General features: G+C 45.2%; 1 protein-coding gene and 1 pseudogene across 1 annotated transcript; one reads left to right on the top strand and one right to left on the bottom strand.

Moving 5' to 3' along the window:
- Nucleotides 1-6,817, top strand: part of LOC111964648 (interleukin-1 receptor accessory protein-like 1) — a 204,442-nt pseudogene extending 197,625 nt beyond the window's left edge.
- A 3,434-nt stretch (nt 6,818-10,251) lies between these two features.
- Nucleotides 10,252-12,663, bottom strand: LOC111965081 (nuclear receptor subfamily 0 group B member 1). The gene is made up of 2 exons (XM_023989068.2): nt 11,777-12,663; nt 10,252-11,249 (listed from the first exon to the last, which is right to left on the bottom strand). The coding sequence occupies exons 1-2, from the start codon at nt 12,450-12,452 to the stop codon at nt 11,008-11,010; spliced, it is 918 nt and encodes a 305-aa protein (XP_023844836.1). The 5' UTR covers nt 12,453-12,663; the 3' UTR covers nt 10,252-11,007.
- Nucleotides 12,664-13,445: the final 782 nt, after the last annotated feature.

Below are 13,445 nucleotides of genomic sequence, written 5' to 3'. Positions count from 1 at the left end.
TGAGCTCATGCTCTTACAGGAGACACTCGCAGCGACACCTGGATGGAGGTAAGGGCTCAGACAGTCAGACCAATAGATGGCTGTGTGTTTCTTCTCCCTGTCTCAACTTTCACTTTTCTCCTTCACTGCCTCTACTGCACTCTCTTTTTTCTCCCCCCGGCTCTCTTACCAATCTTTCTGTCTTCCTCTTTAACTCTCCCTCCGATCTCTCTTTCTCGCATAATAGCCTTTATCAACTACTGTGGTGTGTGTGTGTGTTGTGGGTTGGTGTGGTGGTGACTGTGGGTTGTGTGTGCTGGTGTATTTGTGTGCTGAGTGTGTGGTGTGGGTGTGTGTGTTGTGCATGCGTGTGTGCTTTGACGGTTGGTTGAATCGGTCGTTTCTATGAAAGCCATTACTGGTCTTATCCTGGGGGTTGAGTCCCAGCAGTCAGAGCCTGCAGCAATAACAGCTTCTCAGGTACACACACACACATACACACACACCTCACTGACATCCAGCCCACTGCATCACTCTAAGGATGCATGGGGAAGAGGGGAGACAGATTTTCAATTTGTTCTCCATTTAGAGAGGAATCAGTCTCAATATGTCATGGAATAATGCCCACCCTCCCCTGTGGACCAGCAGATAACTGCTGTCTGCTTTGGGACGGGGTGCTGTGAGGCTGGGACTGGGCCAACTCCCATCCTGCCCAATCAAAGGAAAAAGTCCACCAACAAACTGAAGTGGGAGACCAACTTTTCTTCTTCTCCCAGATACAGTTAATTGTGTCCTAGTTTGGGCTGGTTGTTGTTGTTGGGCTTATTTTCATACAGTGTTTGTTATCAATCCTTTGATAGGTTCTTCTCAACATTTTATTCTGGAATTCTACATTGAAGTAGAGTCATGGCCGTTTGTGATTTCATCCGTTAGAATCCATTTGAATGGATTACCATGTAATCGAGCTATTTGTGATTAGCACTGTGTTAGTGGTTGAGGTGTTTGAGGTGTTGTTATTTGAACCAGCCTGTGTCTGGCTCCTCTATCGAGCCTCAAGCCTCTCTCTCCTGCTTCAAAGAGCTTCTGAAAAACCCKGATTCCCTCCCTGGATGACCCAAACACATATTTTGAGAAGGGTCGGTGAAAAAAAAATGTTTTGTTGTGGGAGATCATTTTGATATTTGGAAATGATTATCTGTTATTTTCAGATGTTTTTGAGTGAGTCATGTTTTTAGGTATTTTGGACTACTTGTCTGTTTCAGCCCTGCACATGTGAGTCACTTAGACTGAATCTAGAAATAGAATTCTAGCATGTGTGTGTGTCATGATGAGTGCATAGATGGTCAGTGTGTCTCTCACTTCCTGCTTCTTCTCCCAACTTTTCCACCTCTACCTGACTTTCTCTCCCTCTTCCTCTCCCTCTTCCTCTCTCTCTATCGTTCTCTCTTCATTGCTCTCTCTCTCTCTCCCTCTCCTACTCTCTCTCTCTGTGTCTCTCTCGCTCCCTTTCTCTCTCTCTCTCCCTCTCCTACTCTCTCTCTCTCTGTTTTTTAGTCATTGAAGTGGATTCAAGGGGCTCCTTACAGAATCAGATCCCTCTATCCTCATCCTACTTCTCTCTTTCCCCTTCTCATGCTCTGTGCTCTGCCTCCTACCTGTGTGTAATAAGGGAAGCCTTTGAGCAGCTAGCGGGAATGCTCTGCCAGGTTTGCGGATCAAGGAAGTTTCCGGATTACCGGATTTCCCCTCCTGTAGGATAATGGGAGAGCTATTAGGGTCAGAAAACCACTGTGCAACTAATGAGTTACCTGCTGGGAGGTTCGTGTGTGGTGTGTGTGTGTGTGTGTGTGTGTGTGGTGTGTTGTGTGGGTGTGTGTGTGTGTCGTGTGTGTGTGTGTGAGTGTGGTTGGTGTGTGTGTGTGTGTGTGTGTGTGTGTGTGTGTGTGTGTGTGTGTGTGTGTGGTGTGTGTGTGTGTGTGTGTGTGTTAGGGTGTGTGTGTGTGTGATGAATGACACAACTCTGAGGAGATGCTTGATAGCCGTTAGCTAATCGAAGTTGGTCTTCTGTTTTTCACACCCTCTGCTTCCTCACTGTTTTGTTGATCAACAGTCTGGCTTTCTAGTGCAGCTCTCAGATCTTTCATTGTGCCTGCAATACAATTCTCTCTTTCTCTACTTTCACATGTTAACGATTATGTCAATTTGCTGTGTCTGTTCAAGCCTGCATTCATCCCTGGGATGCATATGCTTCACCACACGTTCTCTGTGTACCGTGTGTGTTTCTGGCAGATAATAAGGACTATGATGCGTACCTGTCCTACACTAAAGTAGGACCCTGACCAGTGGAGGCAGGAACCAAGAGAAGGAGCGCTTTGCCCTGGAATCCTCCCTGACGTCCTGAGAAACACTACGGCTACAAACTCTTCATCCCAGACAGAGACCTCATCCCCACGGGAAGTAAGTGTGCAAATGATGGTGTGGGAGGCTGAGGGGTGTGGCGGTGGGGAGGCTGGGGTGTGTGGGTGGGGGCTGAGGGGTGTGGGGTTGGGGAGGCTGAGGGGCTGTGTAGGGGTGGGACGCTGAGGGTGTGTCAGGGTGGGGAGGCTGGGGGGTGTGTTTTGGGAGGCTGAAGGGGTGGGTGGGAGGCTGGGGGGGTGGGAGGCTGAGGGGTGTGTAGGGTGGGACGCTGAGGGTCTGTGTCAGGGTGGGGAGGCTGGGGGGGGGGTATTTTGGGGAGGCTGAGGGGGTGTGTGGGGCGTGGGAGGCTGAGTGGTGATGTGTGTGGTTACTTGATAATAGGTCCACTAAATTGTGTGGCTTGTACAGTTATTTGGTTATGGTTATTAGTGGTTATTTGGTTATTGTGGTTATGTGGTTATGGTGTGATGTGGTTATGTGTCAGTAAACGTCCTGTTGGTTTGTTTCCTATTCACCTGTTGTACATGTTAGTGATATTTGTTACTTCACTCTAGCTGCTTGTCATTGTCACTTGTCTTGTGTATGTATATGTGTAAGTTGTGCAACAAATACACTCAAATAATATATCCATAGTTACCACCTATAGAACAACCTTCAGTATTTTGCCCAAAACACCTCTGTGTTACTTGAATTGTTTCATATACTGTAAGCTACATGTTTTATTGAGTTGCAATTAGCTGACACAGAACAACAGGCTCAGCCAGTTCTCATCATCCCACACATTAAATTAACAGAAGACGGGTCCAATCGGACCCAGACGGTAAATACATTTTAATTGCACATACCCGAGACCCGTGTCAATTATATCATACCCAAACAAGATCAGAGACAAAAATCAGAATTTAGGACCCGGACGCTCCGGGTCCCAGGCGTGTCTTGGAACTTCAGGTCTGTTGGACCCGTGAAGACATCTACTCTACAATTCACTCGAACAGCAAGGTACCTGGGAAATATGCAAATAAGGCTTTACATGTGTGAATTTAACACTGAAAAGTGTAGACTCGTATAGACACTGGCCCAGTGTTAAATGTAACACTCTCAGTACTGGATGAATTGAGAATCTAGTCCATCGTCAGAGTTCTACAAGAAGTTGTTAAAACATTGTTCCAGCCTCAGGTGTGTGTGTGTGTGTGTGTGTGTGTGTGTTGTGTGTGTGTGTGTGTGTGTTGTGGTGTGTGTGTTGTGTGTGTGTTGTGTTGTGTGTGTGTGTGGTGTGTGGTGTGTGTTGGTGTGTGTGTTGTGTGTGTGTGTGTGTGTGTGTGTGTGTGTGTGTGTGTGTGTGTGTGTGTGCGTGCGTGCGTGCGTGTTAGAGAAAAAGAAAATAATAGTGGATGCCACTGATGCACAAGTCCTCCTTCTGTTTGTGTGCTCTGTTGTTCTCCTGTGATCTGAGTCTCAATGTTGACATGTTTATGTTTAGGTCTGGCCAATGAGCTTTACCAGGATGACACAAGACTTCTTAGAGGTACATGTCCTCAGTCTCTTCCTCTTGTGTCAGCAACTGTGATGCACTTCCTCCCTGGACAAGAAGAGCAGCTTAGGGGATCCAGTTTTTAAGAGTTTACACAGCAAGAGCATAGCTTTGAAGTCAGAACACACATACACACTCTAGCACACAAACACAAGGCACACATGCACACACAAACACATACACACACACATACACAAACACACACACATACACAAACACACATGCCACTGCACACAGACACAGATAAAAAAAAAAGTAATATAGGTACAGTTGATATGACTAAGGACAGCTGTAGTTACTGTGGCTGTGTTTAACCACTAAACTGTTGTCTGACTGCTGTCTCTGTCCTGTGTTGTATGTCTTGTAGTTGTCCATCCATTGTCTCTGTGTATTATGAGTGGTCTGTTATATGTGTCTTGTCCACCATGTTACAACAAATATGTCCTGAATACAAAACATGTTATAGTAAATATGTTACTGTATAGAATCTAAGCTATTTGGAGTTTTCCCTTTCAAGAAGATTGATTGTGTTTTGAGTGCATTCTTTTCTTCCTCTTTCTTTATCCCACTCTCTCTCTGTCACTCTCCCACGCTCTCTCCAGCCTACATCGAAGACGTGGCGCGCTGTGTGGACCAATCCAAGCGCCTCATCATCGTCATGACGCCCAACTACGTGGTGCGGCGGGGGTGGAGCATCTTYGAGCTGGAGACACGCCTCCGCAACATGCTGGTCACCGGGGAGATCAAGGTGATTCTGATCGAGTGTGCCGAGCTGCGTGGCATCATGAACTACCAAGAGGTGGAGGCCCTCAAACACACCATCAAGACCCTCACTGTCATCAAGTGGCATGGCCCCAAGAGCAACAAGCTCAGCTCCAAGTTCTGGAAGCAGCTGCAGTATGAGATGCCCTTCCGCCGCACCGAGCCAATGCTGAGCCACGAGCCAGCGCTGGATGTAAGCGAGCAGGGCCCCTTTGGCGAGCTCCAGACCGTCTCCGCCATCTCCATGGCAGCCGCCACCTCCACCGCCATGGCCACGGCGCACCCGGACCTCCGCTCGTCCTTCCACAACTCSTACCACACCACCATGCGGCAGAAACACTACTACCGCAGCTACGAGTACGACCTGCCGCCGGGGGGCACGCTGCCGCCGCTGTCATCACTAGGCAACCAACACACCTACTGCAACATCCCGCTGACGCTGCTGAATGGACAGAGGCCGCCGGCGGGGAAGAGCCGCGAGCACAGTCTGGAGGAGGAGCACACTAACCACGCCATGCTGCCGCTGTTGCCCAGGGAGACCAGCATCTCCAGCGTCATCTGGTGACCGGGACAGGATAGAACCATGCGACACTAGCGGTCTGGTCTGGTCTGGTTTGGGTTGGATCACTTTGGATCGGTTTGGTGGCGTAGTCACGCTTCTATGAGCCAGTTCTGATTGGCTACTGTAGCTATAGCTGAGAGATTGTGACGAGTTTGGGTTGGAATGGACCCCTGTCAACAGGCAAGACAGGGTCAGGACAGGTTTGGATTTAACGTGGCCCTCATGTACACAGAGGAGAAGTTCTTCACCCGAGGATTAAAGATTCAGACTGACAACAACAAACTGTTTGATCAAGAGACAACAGAGTTTGATCAAATTGAACTCGTGAATACAAAATAAAAGAACCCATACTTTGGCACTTGTGCACTTGCACACACACAAACACACACATACACTCACACACACTAAAGGAAAACAGGGTCTTGTACATATATTTCCAATTTATTTGTAGCATCAGTGTCTTCCTGTTTTTTGTTCATATGTTGTTTTTTATTCAATCATGTGTGTTGCCTTCTCTACTTTAAGACTTTGCTTTAACTTGTCACACAGATTTATATATTTCTATTTTTTCTGTTTTTTCTTTGTTAAAATGTTTTTTTTTGTTTTTTTTATATGCTTATGAAGAAAGCCAGTATGTCATGTATCTGCGCTGTTGTGTTTTCTATCTTGACTTTGTGTAGTTTAAGATATATATTATTTTTTTTTACTCTTTTGGGGAATTGCTTGGACATTGCAACGTTTTACTTCAAGGAGCAACATCTTATTTTTGTTGACCTGTATAAGGTGTATATCTAGTTTTAAAAACACTCTTTAAAAAATCATAGAATATGCAAAAAGAAGGAGGAGCTACCGGTGATGTTGATGTAACTTCCTGTGGGCCAGAGGAAGGGGAGAAGTTAGAGAGTCGTGCTAGTCTTCTCCAGTCAGTCTGTCAGTCAGTCAGAGTTTCATATTTTCTATAAAAACAAACAGCCTTGCTGTTTTAGCGTGATAGTGTAATGCCTCACCTTAAAAATAAATCTGTAGATTATTTTAAAAATAAGTATATTTTTATAACAAAAAGAGTTTGCTTGAGAAGTCATACTTATTTACGTTTCATCTGACATTTAGGGGGAGGTATGCAGTGTGTGTAATGCAGGTTTTGTACACTACTTTACTATATGGGTCATGGTTTGTTAAGACAATTAGATGGATTTTGAGTCCCTCATGAAAATATTCTTAGATTCAAAAAGTAAATGCATTTTCAATGTTTTGGTTGAGTTGTTGAAGTATTCTTTCCATCCTGAGAATCCTTTGTTTTCAATCCATAGGATAGGTCATGTTTAAAGAAAGAAGAAGCGTAAGTTTGTGMTTTGGAATACGTTTTTTATTATATTTGAAGGTGTAATTTCTGAGTATGCATAGCAAATAGATATGTATTCTATATATGATATAGATATTTATATAAATATATATATATATAAACACGATTTTCACTTGGAAAGAAATGTCTATCTTTATAGAAACACAATCATACTTATCAGTTGCCCTTACTTTCTCACTGCACATTAAAAACATTGATCTCCTCTTGTTTCATTTATGTTCTGTCTATTTCACACGGTCTTCCATGGTCCAAAAGTCAGAAGTGTAAGTAGTGCTGTAGGTAGGCTTTATGAACAGATGATGATTAAAGGATCCCCCCCACAGAGGAAGTTGCCGCCACTATTTCGACGTTGTTTCCTGTCCTAGAGATGAAATGAACGTTTAGGTTGCACCTCCGAAGAATGACGAARGCTACTGATACATATTCACGAATTGGGTATGGGAATGTCCATGTGGAGTTGATGAACATCAACAGGCCCTGACAGCTGTCAGTGTAGCTAGCTAGCATKCTAACCTTATCTAGCTAGCTAATGTTATCTGTTGTTGCATTTGTTTTTGTTTGTTTTATAAGATTAGGCAGCTGGCTCTATGGCTGCTTCTGGAGATGGATTTGTCATAATCATTGATTTAAGGAAAACTTTGCCACAGATGGAAACCACTGGCCTATCTTTGACTTCCAATGTTAAGGCATCTTCCATAAATTGAAGCCGCAAATTCACCATATAAATAGTTAGAAAGGAAGAATAAGATGAAAAGCCAAGTCAGCCCGTGCTCATAGTTCTCACAGGGGAAGTGAAATGATAGGCTAATGATCATGCACGGCGCAAATAACCTGTAACTGACTAGAAGTTCCTTGAACTTTCTTTCCCATTTTTTCATTATCCGGATAGACACTTGTGGTTTCTAGCTAACGTTACGCCAATCAAAGCAGTCGAGCCTGAAGTGAAGCAAAACCTTAGTGACAAAGCCACTCATCTTGGGGCAATGGGGGTTTGCCAAATGCTATCATATCACGCAATTATAGCATTTATAAAACGGTCATATATTTTTTTTTATGCAGACTAGCTCAAAAATAAATGTAAATGGATTATGATGATTTTCTGGTAAAGAAATCAAGAGGAAGTGAAAAACTGTTTTATCTGCTCCGTGACTCAGGGGCCAAGAGGGCACAAGGCTGTTTGGCTCAACACATTCACGAAGATGAATATCTTTGCAGCTGTTTCTGATTAATAAACTATGCCATACTGATGAGTGGTAACATTCAAATAAAACCGAGCCCTGAAACGAAACGTAGGTTGAAAATAATTTGTCATATCATAGGAAAAGACACCACATTCACACAGAATTGCCCAAAGTGGGCAGTTCAGATTTGTCACTTCAAGCCCAAATATATCATACTTTGACTAAAACGATGACTTATTGTCTTAAATCGTTGTGCAACAGCATGGGTAAGCTTTGGCCATCGTATTTCAGCTCAAAAAAAGTGGATTTCTAAAGGTGTGGACGTTAAACCCAGTCAAACACTGCCACCTGCTGGTGCATAGTGAATTAGCAAGGAGACAACGAGACAACGATACGTACACACACGCACAGTGGTGGCACGAATCAGTAATATGGCCAGTAAGTGTGGCAGGCTGGCTTGAATACACACACATCTCTCTCTCTGTCTCTATCTCTCTCTCTCACACACCATGGTGGCAGGCATCAGTGATATAGTGTGTGTGTGTGTGTGTGTGTGTGTGTGTGTGTGTGTGTGTGTGTGTGTGTGTGTGTGTGTGTGTGTGTGTGTGTGTGTGTGTGTGTGTGTGGTGTGTGTTGTGTGTGTGTGTGTGTGTGTGTTGTGTGTGTGTTGTTGTGTGTGTGTGTGTGTGTGTGTGTGTGTGTGTGTGTGTGTGTGTGTGTGTGTGTGGTGTGTGTCTCGTCTGGCAGCCTCCCTGCCTGACAGCTGGCTTTTTATTACTAGACACAGGATTAATAGGCTCTTTATTATCCTAAGCAATTAGGGGCTTAATTTGAAAGAAAATAGGCCCCTATGGAGAGGATAGAGGAGAGATAGAGACATAAATATGTACATCAACATATTTAGTGTGTGTTGAGAGGAATGGGAAGGGGGGGGGTGTCTGGCCTATCAGAGGGCAAAGTGGAGCTACCATCATCTTGCTTACACCTTCATTTCAGGTCTACACCAGTTTAAAGGGATAGAGCCTGATGGGGGGCAGGGGTGGGGGCTGGGGGTCCACCCACAGGTTCCCGAGTCCCTCATCGTCATGGTAACAGCTCACACTCCTCCCGCCGCCAGCTCCATGGCATCTGTTGTGGTCTTCTTGTCGTAACGCTACTCCGCCTACCTCCCCACACACAATTGCACACAAACACACACACCCTCAGCCCTTGGCTGCGATGCGTGGTTGCACACGGGTGAGTTGCTGTTCTGACTGCTCAGAGCACCTGACCGTCTTGTGTCTCCAAGCTTCATTGCTTCCCTGCTCCTCAACTGTCACACACACACAGTCCTACAGTAGAGCAACAGCAGCAGGAAGATTCATGGTTCCTAGAGAAAACAGAGCCGGAAGCAGAGATCTTCTCTTACTCTAGCAGAAACGTTCTACAACTCTGTAATTTCCCCATGTACGTTGACCAGATTGTATCTGTGATGGGTTCCTTAGACCACTGTGTGACTATGTTTTGTGTCTCTGAGACGTGTAGCTCTCCCCACCCCYTGATCCTCCTGCATATCTTGGCCAGTAGCATTACCGTTTGTTGCATATCTGGCCAGTAATGATGGGATTTAGAGAGAATTGGAACGCTCCCGGAGGCAATCTAACTCTGCAGGTAATTTCCTCAAGTTATATTCTGCGCACCTGTGCCAGCCCTAAAGTGTGTGTGAGTGTGAGAGGGACACGGTCAGTGAAATGTGATTAAACAGTGCCCTCTTGTGGTCCTAACAGTCCATTGCTGTATCTTACCACTGTTGTGATAATCCTACAATGGATACAATAACCCTCAGAGCTGAGTGCTAGCATGATAAATGAACTTACTGTATCTCAATTGCACAGCAACAATCACCTATTGTCTCAGACAGAGACACAGGAAAAATCAATTGAGTTTGGAAATCAGAGTATGAGCATCAATATGTGTGGTGAGATGTGAATCCATCTTTGTATGCAGGACAATAGTCAATGGTAGATGACTTAGAAAAAAGACCATTCTTCACTGCAGAGTACAAACTATCTGCCTAGGACTCAGATCACACACTCAGATGAAAAGAGAATGTTCCTACCTGGACAGAAAAGATCGACTGTAGAAAAGAGTGAATGTCTGTTCAGTTTGCTGCTCCCACAAGTGATCTTTAATTCAGACCAATGTCAAAGATCATATGTTGGATCAGCGAACTGTGAACTAGGAACAGATATCAACGTTTATTCAGAACCATAGTTACCGATAAAGGAACGTTGGGTTATATGATCTCTCTGGGTAGAACTTGCCCTAAGGCACAGATCTAGGATCAGTTTATCCCAAACCTTAACAATTAGGGGGCAAAACACAAAGCTGACCTTAGATCAGTGTCCAGGGGCCTTTCTGATCTCCAAAGTGACAGTCAGAGCACCACTCACCTGACACAAGCATGGCAAAGCAGTTCAGAGAATACTTTTATTATACAAAAATAGTTTTATGTAAAAAGAAATAAGTTAGAGTCCGATCAGCATCTCTTCTTGGTCTGTATCCTCTCCTTCACCCCTCCCCATCCCAAAACACACACCCCTTTGCCCCGACTGTTCTTCACCCACCAGTGTTCAAAACATCTTTAACAAAACAAACAAATCTCATCCTTTGTCTATCCTTCTGTTCAACGGTCCATTGAGATCKAACGGTTGGTTAACAGTTAGTTMGATTTACATTCTGTTTGTCTGTCCTTTAGATATTAAGGTCCAGTCCAGAACCAACCCCACAGGTGTTGATCTGAAGATTGGATCGATGTAACATAGCAAAACTGTTCCTTTATAGCCTACCAGAGGGCAGAGTGGAGCTGCCGTATTGCTTATTTCTATACAATAATGTCAGATATACATGAAGTATGTAGAGGGTAGGGGCTAGGAGGTAGGGGTAAGGGGCTAGGGGAAGTGGGGGTAAGGGCTAGGGCAGCGTTTCCCAAACTCAGTCCTCGGGACCTCAAGGGGCACGTTTTGGTTTTTGCCCTAACACTACACAGCTGATTCAAATGATCAAACCCTGATTAGTTGATTATTTGAATCAGCTGTGTAGTGTTAGGGCAAAATCCAAAACCCTGGGCTAGGGGCAAGGTTAAGTTTCTAGGGAGTAGGGGCTAGAAGTGCCTATAACTTATAGGGGGCCATATCTAAGTGTTGTTTCTGCACGAGACCATGGAAAGCATCTACTTCCCATAGAACATCTCCAGTAGGACATCCTCCATGTTGACAGCTCCGATGACGGGCTTGAAGAAGAGCTGTGCAACCACAGGAGGGCTGATGGCCCTCAGCATGGACAGGGTGATGAGCAGCTTGGCGAAGCGTGTGGTGTCGTCCCGGTGGATCAGCTTAACGTGCTCGTTGAGCGCCTGGTGAGCCTCGCGCCGCAGTGACTGGATGTAGTGGAGGTAGCGCAAACCTGGGAGATCTGGGGAGGGGGAGGACAGAAAAACATAATCATTGTTTATAGAAACTTTGGGTTGTTGAAGGAGCCCGGGTCACTATGGTAAACAGGTTGTTTGTCAACAGCTTACTTACCAAATATCTCACAAGGCCCTTTGGCAAGGTTTCTGAAGTCTCCAGATGTGGAAGGATATATCTCTCCTAAAGCAATCATTCAATAAGCTCGAGGCCTACATACTTCCTTTGCAGTAGATGCAGGGAATTAGTTGCCTAATAATGGTGATTATGTGTATTGGTATACCAGAATTTTGWAAATTTAGTTTCCTATGTAGCAATTGGCCATTAAGCACGAAATTATTCAGGGTCTTCCTGAATAATCAGCGCTGTTTGTTTCTTGTGAAACTGATTTGCAATTTTTTTAAACGAGAGACAGTGCTAAATTATTAAATGTATGAAATTGGAGATAGGATAATTACGCGCTCCAGTACGGACACAATGAGACAATGAATCATTAGTGAGAAAAATAGGCGCGTTTTGAAGCATCCTGCCCACCTGAGTTGAAGAGCACCGCTCCTTTGATGTAGGCATACTCCTTGGTACTGATGTCCAAACCCCAACACTTCTTCAGGAACGCTTTGATGCCCTGGATATCCGCGAGAGAGACCCCAGGAGTTTCCGTGCTCTGCTCCAGCAGCGGTTCACCCTGTCTGTCCGTTAAGCCGCTCTGGCTGCCAGAGCCACCGGTCAGGATCCGTTGCAACATGCTGGGCTCTGCAGTCTCAGTGGTCTCGAAGTCTACCCGGTCCTGCGCGAAGCCCAGCACCAGCAGCGGCGCCCAGCAGTTCCGAACGAGCAGCAGCTGGTCATCCTCCGGCAGCTCRCGGAAACACGGCACGTTCTTCACGAACCGCAGAGTCTTCACGAGGACCGCCGATGCGGCTTTGCAGGTAACCTGCGGGGACCGGAGAGACCCCCTTCGCCGTGAGGAGCCGCACGAGCATGCCTGTTGTTGCCTTAGCTCAAGCCGCGACGAAGAGGAAGAAGAGGAGGAACAGGAGGAGACCCTGTGCCAGCGATGCTGTTGGTGTTGTTGTGGTTGTGGTTTTGGTGTTGTTTGTTGTTCCTCGGTGGTCGTGAGTCTGTCGTTCTTCAGTATATGGTACAGGATGCTGTTATTATTGTTTTGACCCCCGGCGCCCGGACAGTGGCAGCCCTCGCGAGTGGCCATGGCACGTGGCGCGCGCTACATCGGGTGCTGCTCGGTGTGTCTGTCAGGCGCTTTGAAGAGTTGGAGGTCAGAGCTAGATAGAGAGGGATATGTTTTCTTGGCCCCTGTTACCCCGCGCAAACGGCAGCACATTTATATTAGCTCCCGTCTGACCTCCTGCTTTGAGAACTTGTTTAAACTTGTACATATTCCTCCTCTGAGACGCCTCCCACCAGGGGCGGATTGGCCATCTAGCAATACTGGCAAATGCCAGTTGGGCTGAACATTTGTTTGGTTTCGTGGGCTGGTCGAAATGGACACACACAAAAATAATTTTGAATAAAACAATAATGCAAAAGGGCCCATGGGCCTGTTAAGATACATAAAAAAAACAATTGCACAATTTCTCTGATATACAGTGGGTAACGGCCAAATCAAATTTTATTGGTCACATACACATGGTTAACAGATGTTAATGCGAGTGTAGCGAAATGCTTGTGCTTCTAGTTCCAACAATGCAGTAATATCTAACAAGTAATCTAACAAATTCACAACAACTACCTTATACACACAAATGTAAAGGGATGAATAAGAATATGTACATATTAATATATGGATGAGCGATGGCCGTGCGGCATAGCAAGATGCAGTAGATGGTATAGAATACAGTATAAACATATGAGATGAGTAATGTAGGATATGTAAACATCATTAAAGGGGTGTTATTTAAAGTGACTAGTGACTAGTGACCAGTTTACAATTGGCTCATTCATCCCCCTCCTTTCCCCTGTAACTATTCCCCAGGTCGTTGCTGCAAATGAGAACGTGTTCTCAGTCAACTTACCTGGTAAAATAACGGTAAAATAAAAATAAAAAATACCTTCATTAATCCATTTATTAAAGTGGCAAGAGATTTGAGTCTGTATGTTGGCAGCAGCCTCTCTATGTTAGTGATGGCTGTTTAACAGTCTGATGGCCTTGASATAGAAGCTGTTTTTCAGTCTCTCGGTCCAA

This window comes from Salvelinus sp. IW2-2015, linkage group LG6.1 (assembly GCF_002910315.2).
Source record: "Salvelinus sp. IW2-2015 linkage group LG6.1, ASM291031v2, whole genome shotgun sequence".
In the NCBI taxonomy this organism is placed as follows: Eukaryota; Metazoa; Chordata; class Actinopteri; order Salmoniformes; family Salmonidae; genus Salvelinus; species Salvelinus sp. IW2-2015.
Note: the sequence above shows the minus strand (reverse complement) of the source record. Positions and strands in the feature narration are given on the sequence as shown.